The sequence below is a fragment of the Panulirus ornatus genome, chromosome 2 (genome assembly GCF_036320965.1).
Source record: "Panulirus ornatus isolate Po-2019 chromosome 2, ASM3632096v1, whole genome shotgun sequence".
Taxonomy (NCBI): Eukaryota; Metazoa; Arthropoda; class Malacostraca; order Decapoda; family Palinuridae; genus Panulirus; species Panulirus ornatus.
Window position 1 is genome coordinate 102,452,816 of NC_092225.1, and position 10,897 is coordinate 102,463,712.

The 10,897-nt window shown below is 42.3% G+C and overlaps 1 protein-coding gene across 1 annotated transcript in view; it reads left to right on the forward strand.

Annotated features, from left to right (window-relative positions):
• The first annotated feature begins 386 nt into the window (after window positions 1-386).
• LOC139753146 (probable methyltransferase-like protein 24) overlaps window positions 387-10,897 on the forward strand; it is a 17,686-nt gene continuing 7,175 nt past the window's right edge. Inside the window, exons 1-4 of the mRNA XM_071669317.1 lie at window positions 387-826; window positions 7,430-7,683; window positions 8,322-8,374; window positions 9,324-9,424. Coding sequence (XP_071525418.1) covers window positions 7,586-7,683; window positions 8,322-8,374; window positions 9,324-9,424 — 252 coding nt within the window. The 5' untranslated portion in view covers window positions 387-826; window positions 7,430-7,585. The remainder of the gene's footprint in view (window positions 827-7,429; window positions 7,684-8,321; window positions 8,375-9,323; window positions 9,425-10,897) is intronic.

Sequence of the window (10,897 nt, forward strand, 5' to 3'; positions counted from 1 at the left end):
GTGGCCTGTAGAAGAAGTTAAGGATGGACATGTGACCTGTGGAGGAAGTTAAGGATGGACATGTGAACTGTGGAAGAAGTTAAGGATGGACAGTGCCACACGCGGTAATACCTGGACCTGATGGACAGTGCTACAAGCGGTAGTACCTGGATCTGATTGACAGTGTCGCAAGTGGTAGTACCTGGACCTGATGGACAGTGCCACAAGCGGTAGTACCTGGACATGGAAGCCGACAAGGAAAAGGACGAACATGACAACTCTGCTCCCAAGCAATGCCGAATGCTAAGTGATGACGAAAAAGCATTAATTTTTCTACGATAATATTTCATCAACGTAAATTGTGTTCCTTATTAAGTGATACGGATGTTGTTTATATAAAATTAGAGAATCTTGGTATTTCATGGTCCATCTTGGGATATACTTTAGAGGCTAGACTTGGGAATTGTCATATTACGACATGGTAACCTTGCCCGCCCCGCCCCCTTAGTGGTAGGGTGATGGTGGAAGCAGAAGCGGCAAGTTCAGTTGTGGTTATCACTTGTTCTACTGCAACCGTCTAGCAGCGAAGAGGAAAATATTGAACTAGTAACGTGTGCATGTCGTATGCTAGAGGATCTCCTAGGTGCTAGATAGACTGCTAGAAGTGCAGCAGACCACTAGAGCTGCTTCCTGCAACTAGGTGTGCTAGATGACCTTAGAAAACCGAAGTTCAACTCGGGTTTTCAACATGGGTTTTGTGGAAGTTATTTCTTAACGTGTTACGAACGTGTTGAATTGACCTATGACCTGCAGTTGAGACTGGCTGTGGTTATCGTCCGTTGCCAAGGTAAGATGTAGTCACATCTAATTAGCTAAGTTATCACTTCTAGTTTTCTTCTCATATTTCTCATTTTTATATTTTTTTGAGTTATTTCTTGCCATCAACTTTTCATTGTTATCTCATATATAAATTTTTCAAGGTATCTGTTCTAACTATAGTTATTCTGGTTGTAGATTTTTGAGTGATCTGATTATTTCCAGTCCTTGAATCTATTATAATAGCAGTTCTGTTTCTGTGTTGTCTTTTTAGTTAAATCTAGTTATTTTTTTTTAGATCTTTTCTAATAGCTGTCTGTATTCTTAGTTAGATTGTACTGGAATAAGTAGGAAATATTAGATTCTAATAGTTTCTGTGCATAATGCATACAGCTAGTGTGTGGAAGTGAGCGAATGAGGCCATTTATTAATCTTTTCCTGGCACTACCCCGCTGTCGCAGGAAACTACACACACACACACACACACACACACACACACACACACATATATATATATATATATATATATATATATATATATATATATATATATATATATATATATATATATATATATATAGGGAGGTGAAAAAAAGGAGAGACTATCAATATATATATATATATATATATATATATATATATATATATATATATATATATATATATATATTTATTTATTTATTTATTTTATAAATAAATATATATAGGTGTTACCGGATTCCGAATACGAGGGTACACCGCTAGTGAAAATCTATGGCTAGGATGTGTCATTAAGAGTACCGTCTCGCCAAAGAACTGCTCGCTCCAGTGTTCTCATTTCCATGTAATGTAGCACTGGGGTGCCTGAGCTCTGGCCAGAGGTCCGTGGTAACACCAGCTATCCATTTATCGACCAACCCCGAGGGAAGGATGAACACCTGGGTTGGGTGTGGGCCGACTGCTTTGATTTTTTTTTTTTTTTTAGATATTTGGAGAAACATGATCTATCTGTATGTGGCATTTAAGTATCTAGAGAGAGCATGTGATAGAGTTTGATAGAAACTCCCAGTAAGTTGTCGCAAATATGTGGTGCGGGAGGAAAACTGTTTGAAGCAATGAGAAGTTGCAACTACGATTCATATATTTGCCATCATTCACCACTTGCATTACCACCACTGTGACTACTACTACTGCCACCACTCACTACCAACATCACCACCACTGCGACTACTGCTAATACTACCACTACGACTCCTATTCACTGTCAACAATACCCCAGTTGGTACCACCACTAGAGCACATATACCTAACTTTCAAATATCACCACTGCATATACTACTGAAACTTCCACCACTAATCCCACTGTACCTAGTGCTACTAATCCCACTGTAAAGTGCACTATTGCTACGATAGTATTACCATAACCACTACAGGTAGGCGTAAATGATATACTCATCTTTGCCAGTACCACAAGTACGAATTATGAGACGTTTGGTGGGGTTACCGTCGGTAGGGGTGAACCCCGTTAATGTGTCCTGCTGTAGGGAAGACATAACGGTTGTGTTGAGGAACCGCTAGGTCATGTGTGGGGTCGTTTCCCCCTAGTAAACTGCTCCGTCATCCCCACAGTTGATGCTAACATCATTCCCGACAAACTCTACTTTTTGTTCATTAATCCGATCCATTTCAACAATATGGTGAAAATCATCGTAAAGAATTTTTTAGCTTCACTATATATTAGTGAAGCTAAGCATAGAAGCAGCCCTGTATATTTCATTACTTTGAGTCTTGTCTTACTGTTTCTTGCCAGTACTAAGCACAGGGCTTACTAACTATGATTCACACGTACAACTGCTACATCTCGGTACTAAGATATATTAGAAGGAAGAAACGATGCATCTGACCACAAAAGTTTGACGTGTATAGATATGCTTAAGTATAGTTCGGTATCAAGTCACGGTTAGATTTGGTTTTGAGTGGCATCGCATTGCCAACGTATCGTTTACCAGCTGCGTTATCGAGATAAGAAATATCAGTCTGGAGTATACACACACACACACACACACACACACACACACACACATATATATATATATATATATATATATATATATATATATATATATATATATATATATATATTTGGGTATAGACGGTAATGCGTGTGCTGCGAGGGTGTCGCGTCGTGGGCGTGGTTTGGTTGGGCGGATGGCTGCTTACGCCCATTATGTTCCTTGAGCTCCTCCTCTTTTACTTTCATGGTGGAATAAATAGCCGGATGGAAGTCCGGAATGAAGAATATCTACCCACAAATTTAACTTTCATGTGAAAATAGTTCTTTTCCGTCTTTGAAGGTGTATCATATGTTTAGTTTCCGAAAATCATCAATATAAGTACCCGGCAACATTAGGCTGTTCGGCGAGGCACGCCACAGATCAACGACCCAAAACACCTTGCGGGAGGAGGAGGGTAGTGGTGGCTGAACCCACTGTGAGGTACATCTTCGCCAACAATTACTGGGAACAGGAAGTAAGTAGGGATGAGTATAGTCAGTCATTGCTCCTAACAAACCCATGAAATATACGGTTCCTTTAGATCAGACACTCAAGTTTAGTGTTGTAATCTTCACAATTCATCTACAACTAAACCGTTATTCACTAACAATCTGTAGTGAATACGACAACGCGTCACAAAGAATGAAGAAACGACTTCATCAATATAGGAAACGCGACGGTTTGTACAATCTATGGAGGAAGAGATTAAGATAACTGGATGTAATCTTAGCTTCAACTGTTTCATCGACAACTGCGGATTACACTCTACGTCCGGTACTGCTGTGGTTGAAGAATAATCCCTTGTAGCTTACACAACATGTCCAGTTTTTTTGTATGTTGAAGGCTCCAGTTACAGACAAAAGTTCACATCAAGGCCGGGCCTTGGTTGAAATACAGAGAGAATCATGAAATGGGAAGAGAAAAGACAGAAAAGTATTTACAAATTTTAGAGGAAGTGAAAAGAAAAAGAAAAAAACGTACTAGGCTACAGGACTGGTGTATTCCACTCACACGTCAAATCAGTCACAGGAGCGACTATTATGGTCAGCATCCTGCGTGAAGTCTGTTTGTGGGTTATTACCTCAAATAATGATCGGAAACTTGAAGCACCTTCCTGGTTCATTGCCGGAAAGTTTTCGAGGAGCCAGTATCTACTAATGTCCAAGTACATTAGTGAAGACGTAGCCAAACATACAGTCGACTGACCAATTCTCTCGTTCATTTAACCATATACTTATGAATACTGTCCGTCATTACGAATGTATGTAACAAACAGTTTTGTAAAAGTTTCTTCCGGAACATGCATAATTTACATATTCTTGGATAATATTTGTTCTAATGTATAACAACGAACTGAGTCAACTTTTACCTAAAGTTATAAATCATTTATGAAGCTGTCATATCCTAAACGGAATAATAGAAAAAGAAAGAAATTACCGACCGCGAGCGGCGTAGTCAACAAATAGGAAGATGAAGCGTTTTATGCCGGATGGTCCCGCACTTACGTTGTCAGAGTTGATGGAATGTGTGATTACGAAGTGCTTGCCGTCTTGACGCCTGTTTATTCTGAGTTAATGGTTGTAAGACACACCTTTAGCGTTATTTTGACAGCTAGTGATTCCTCCGAGTACACTCCCCTGATTACTGAGGTAACAAACAGCAGAGTCGTTTGTTAACGTTGTGTTTTGGGTGGGTTGAGCGTCTAGCCTTGGCTGTGTAACAGTTGATTTGTTATAAAGGAAGTTATAAAAGAAGTAGAATAGTTTTTTATTTTTGTTTTTTACGTTGGAGGCTCCAGCTACCGACAAAAATCACACCAAGGCCGGGCTTTAAATAGAATATAGAGAGGTTATGAAAGGAAAAGGAAAACGAGGGAAATTATTTACGAATTTTGGAGAAGTCAAAAGCCTGTTATTTAATAACGGTATACAGAGAGAATGAACATCACTGCCGCTGTATTAAGTTTCTGTGGTGATACATCTTAAACGTAAAAGTTCAGTCACCGTGTGCGTTTGTCTTGGTCTAGTAAATCAAGGGGGTTTGTAGTTTTCCTCCACTCCTCATATAACAATGTCGTCTGTGTTGTGGATGTACTTACCAGCTGCAGCGTTGACCACGGATGGGAATTATAACGGCAGAGCGGGACCACAAAGCGTGACTAGGTGCATATGTGCGTAACAGCAAACCGAGACAGCTGCGCTACCGTGCTCACTCAAACATTTGTAGTGGATGCTATCGGAACAACTGATAGAATGTCACTTGCAAGTGAGTTTTCCAAGCAACGTACAAGCACAACCAGAATTAATGTATGAATTAAAGTCGGCTTTTAGATGTACGTAAATACTGGATAAACTTGCTTTTTTTCCATACTTGGCCGTTTCTTGCGTGAGTGATACACCAGGAACAGATGAAGAATGATCGCATTCGGACAACCTTTCTCTAGCTGCTGTGAGCAATGCACCGAAACCACAGCCCCTTATCCATAACTAGTCCCCACAGATCCTGGGGCTGGTTTATGCAATATAGGTATCTGAGGGCCCTTTGTCGAAAATCTTATATCTTTTGTTGCACACATACAGTGCATTTCTGCAATCTGGTGTCCACCAAGGGACTCTGTGCTTTGTAGAAATGGTACGGGTCTAAGGAATAGAAGGCCTCAGCAGCCCTGAGGATGGTGCTGGTCATACTGTAAACATATCATAGTATCATCTCCGGATATATGTATAATACGACCCGTCTTGAGAAATACACATGTTCTACTTATAATCAAACCTAAGCAGAGATAGGGTGTTAGTAGTGTCATACGTATAAGAAAAACAGACCGGAAAGTGGTCATTTCTTTTTAAGTCGGCATAAGTACCCCGGGATGATATCGTTTAGTATGTCTGGGGATGACAAAGATAGGTCGATGGCTGAGATGTTTCCTGTCCAATCATCTATACAAGTTCCACTACCATCATTCAGGTTAGAATTGATGATATAATTTACCATTTGTTGCTTTACTCGAGAGTCTGACCTGTCTCCACTGATGATGAGTGTTGAGATCTCTAAGATTTTTTTTTTCTATTTTTTGTTGGGGTAAATGACTACAACGTGGAATAAGCTCATCATCATCAACCACATTGGAACCTGACAGTAAACAGAATAGATGGCCCGGTGCTTGTTATCGAATTCTACTCTACATGCGAGGGCATCTGCTGTAGAATTTCATGTCACTCGTGTATGCGGTAAGCTTTGGTGGACATAGGTAGATACTACCCCATGATCTCCATCTCATCCATAACGGTTGATAATTATCTAAAACAGCTCAGTTGAGGACTGTGCTGTTTAGATTAGTCTTCTGTAGACAAAATAACGGATGGCTTGTATATTGCAAGCAGTAGTAAAAGTTTTGCTTGCTTATTCTTAAGACCTTTACAATACCTCTGAATGATGTTGAATGAGTTGGTTTAAGATGTGTTTTACCGGCCAGCTTTATGAACGCACTGTTGGACTTGATCGAGTCCCCCAGGGGATTCGAACGGGATCAGCCCCTGAAAGTGGTGACGATTTTCTCCTCCACTGTCTACACAGACAGACTCCACTGATGAAGATTTGGTCAGGTTGGTTCTCCACACCCGGAGCCACACACACGAACGACGACGTACGACATAGTGTATTTCATTTTGTTGATTTGATTTTATCCTCACTTTTTTTTGTGGGGGGTGGGTGTCGAACAGACGAAGTACTTATGGCATACTAGTTTTTGTCATGGTTGTTGTCAGTGTCAGTCAGTCTGTATGTACGATCAGTGGAGGATTCGTCTGGGTGTCGTGGAGCTTGGCTCAGCAACTGGCGATGTTTTGATTGGCAATCGTCACCATGACACGCTTTCTTTCGAGTGCTGTAGCATAGGCCTTTATTGGGTTTGGGGAGTCTTGTGAGTCTCCTCCACACTCTTCCTTGCTTCACCAAATGGTCTCCTTTGCCTTAACTGCGCAGACTTCCTTCGTAAACTTGTATCGAGGACATTCTCGGTGCGAGCTTAGCTCGTTGCCTCCCCCCTCAGTTAACGCGATGTACTACTTTGGCCGTACAGTTGTCAGCAACGTGATCCTCGCTGTCATACTTTCCACAACGAGACGAAAGATTACTAGACTTTTCACTCACCTGCCTGTAAAGACAGTGAAAAGAGTTGATACACTGTGCAAATGCTAAATTCAAAATGGTGGGGAGGAGAGGGGTAAATGCTTTGCAAAGCTAAAAAGCTAAGCTGAGCTAGAATTAAGCCGGAGAGACTTAGATCAAATCTTAAGTTGATATCCGTTTCGTGTTATGTTGACGGCTTGGCTGGTTAGAATTGAGATTGTTAACAATCAGATTTGAATCCTTTCAACTTGATGAAGTGTAGCTGAGGTTAGTCTGGATCAATTAGATAACCTGTGTGGCTAATAACCAGGAAGGTACTAAGAGAGGTGCTGAAGAGAGGAACCTGAATGGACGAGGATAGAAAGATAGCAAGAATGAATTCTGAGGGAGAAGATGGGAAAAGAAAAATACAGAAGTGAAAATAAACATCAACTATTTATTTTTCATATTTGATTCTTTTTTTTTTTTTCCAGCCAGCTTCGTTAACGAGAAGTGGATGTAACTGACGAATAGTGGATGTTCCTGAGGACCGGTGGATGTATGGCTGTACGGGTATGGCTGACAGCCACTGAGCCTAGATGACTGCTCGTGGGCGTCACTGACGAAGGAGCTGCTGACAGGGAGGTGACATGCACGCTGGCCAGATGACGGCCCCACAGTCGGTCTGGAAGGCCCTACCGTGGTTGATGACGCTGATCCTGCTGGCCTCCCTGACCTTCTTCAGTATGTGAGTAAATTATCGCATCTACCTCTACTACTCCTACCTCCTCTCCATCTACATGTACCTCTCTAACTCTTCCCTTTCTTGCTGTTGCTCAAAATAGAATAGACCCCCTTCTTTCATTTTTCAGCATTTGCTTATTACCTCTCCCTGGCTTAGGAACCCTCAGCCACCCCTGCAGTCCTCCTCCTCTACAAATGCTAGTGTTTCTCAGACATCCACCAACTCTTGTAGTATGTAAGGTGAATTACGTTTTTTTCATCTGTTTAGTTGGGCAATCTTGCTTCTGATAGTGACGTCACAGGTTTCAACCTCTGATGCTTTGACGTCACAGGTGGACAAAATGTTTTGATTCCCTAACACTGGCCAATCACAAGCTGGCTTTCAACCTATGGTACAGTGACGTCACAGACGGGTAATGTATTGTCCCCTAAGCGCTAGCCAATCACAAGCAGGTTTTCAACGTTTGGTCCATATACCGTCAAAGGCAAACGCTGAATGGTCTCCAAGTCCTGACCAATCACAAGCAACCTCTCATGTGTTTTAAGTCATATCTCTTTTCAGTGTTTGTCTTATACCTGTACTTAACATTCCGTTTATTTATCTTATTTATATATTTATTGTAACTCTGCTTATTTTCCCAGGAGTCCGCAGTTCATCCCAAAAAATCATCAGCGTCAGCATAAACGATTATTTGGTGAGTAGAAAAACTATTAAGAAAATTGAGATACACATAGTTCTTTTAGGTATATATATATATATATATATATATATATATATATATATATATATATACTCATTGTTCATAAGTATTTTGTGTGTATTTGATTTGTATGTAGGTCTCAGTAATGTGAGATTTAGATACGGTAAAGCTGCTTATGGCTATCTACTGCAACACTGTCATCTGCTGGATGATTTTTTTTGTTACCTATAACACAGTGTAACAGGAGGTGGCACCGGCGCATGGATGAAATGTGATTTATAAACATTCATTTTTTTTCGCGTTGATTGGTTGGTTGTTTAGCTTTATACCTATCAACTGCCAGGGTCATTTAGGCTGTCAGCGTTAAATTATAACTAACGGTCGAAAAATCTTGAACATCTTCAGGTATTAAGTTCTAAAACCATACACGCTTTATATATCTGGCCCTCAGTCAACCTGGGTTAAGTTTATAACTTTTCTCTGGGTGTAGCTAGACATTTGTATGTCCCACGGACGAAGTTAACATCGTCATGTAATGGCGTCCTCAGAAACTGAGGAAGTCGTACCCGACAGGTAAAGTTGTTGTACACTCCAACCCCAATTTCATTCCTGTTTTCTTAGCCGTTCCTCCTGGGTCCTTTTTTCACCTCAGACGCGTTGAATTGAACCTTCATTGCTTGTACTGGTTGGTTTACAACGAAAAAAAGAAGAGAGAAAGCGAAAGGATGTAAAGATAGAAAGTAGCAATGAATGTACGATAATACATGTGGAACGATGATGACACTATGCCGGAGGGTTGTCAGATACTGAGGACCAATTCAACACTTTATAGCCGGGATGGCATAACTTCCCTGGGCTTCTGCTCGCTACAGCTCCCGTCTATAAAGTATGCTGCACGACAGGTTAGGGGTTACGTAACGTGCTGACTCCATTTCCCCCACAGGGTCGGCAGCGGCCCGGCCCCGTTGTCGGATCGAAGCACTGGGCAGCGTCCAGCAGTTCTACGATTACTTCAGGAACCTGGAATATCAGTGCAAGGACTTGGTAAGTCACTGTGAGGACTAAGTGAGTCATTGTGAGACCTGTTGAGTCATTGTGGGACCTGGTGAGTTACTGTGAGGACCTGTTGAGTCATTGTGAGGACCTGGTGAGTCATTGTGGGACCTGGTGGGTCATTGTGAGGACCTGGTGAGTCATTGTGGGACCTGGTGGGTCATTGTGAGGACCTGGTGAGTCATTGTGGGACCTGATGAGTCACTGTAAGGACCTGGTAAATCATTGTGGGATCTTGTGGGTCATTGTGAGACCTGGTGAGTCATTGTGAGGGCCTGGTGAGTCATTATGAGGACCTGATGAGTCATTGTGATGGATTGGTGAGTCACTGCAGGGCCTGATGAGTCTCCGAGGACCTGGTGAGTCACTGCAAGGACCTAGTGAGTCTCTAAGGACTTGTTGAGTCACTGCAAGGACCTAGTGAGTCTCTAAGGACTTGTTGAGTCATTGTGAGGACCTGTTAAGTCACTCCAAGGACCTGGTGATTCACTGTGAAGACCAGGCGAATCACTGTGAGGACCAGGTGAGTCACTTTGAGGACCTGGTGAGTCACTGTAAGGGTATGCTGTCACTGTGAGGACCTGGCGAGTCACCCTGATGACCTGGTGAGTCGCTACGAGGACTCCCGACTCCTTGTGTGAGCTTGCTCTACACCGGGTGCTCTGCTCTTAAAGAGCTTCATCTACGCCTAGTGTTCTACTCTATAACTCTATACTTGTGTACCCTTAGAGCCTCCCCATCGCCCAGTCCTCTGCTCTGACCTACTCTGCTCTTGGCTTCCTCTAAACGCAGAGATTTACTCTAAGCTCACTCTTTACAAGCAGTTGATACACGTATCTTATTTTGACTTCCTCTAGCTTTCATTTTACGTGAGCTGTCATTTGTACTTACATTCGGAAACCAGAAAGCGTAAATTTCGTACGTAAATTGAATTCCTCTCAATTAACTTTGGATTTTTCCTAAAATGTGCTTCGGTCTCCAGTGCCCACTCTAATCTGCTTTCTCAGTAGTTCATCTGATCTGAACACCACCTTTCCCTGTCGCTCTGTTCATCTGAACACCACCTTTTCCCGTCGTTCAGTTCATCTTAACACCACCTTTCCCCCGTCGTTCTGTTCATCTGAACACCACCTTTTCCCGTCGTTCTGTCGTTCTCTTCATCTGAACACCACCTTTTCCCTGTCGTTCAGTTTGTCTGAACACCACGTAATCCCACCATCCAATTGAACGCCACCTTTCCCACTCAATGAACTGGTCTGACCACCACTTTATTTCTCTCTAATGTTCCTCCGACGCATGATGACCTCCCTCTTGACCCTCCCTCCCTCCCTCCGACCCATGATGACCTCCCTCCAGCGAGCGACCCATGATGACCTCCCTCCAGCGAGTGACCCATGATGACCTCCCTCCCTCCCTCCCTCCCTCCAGCGAGCGACCCATGATGACCTCCCTCCAGCGAGTGAC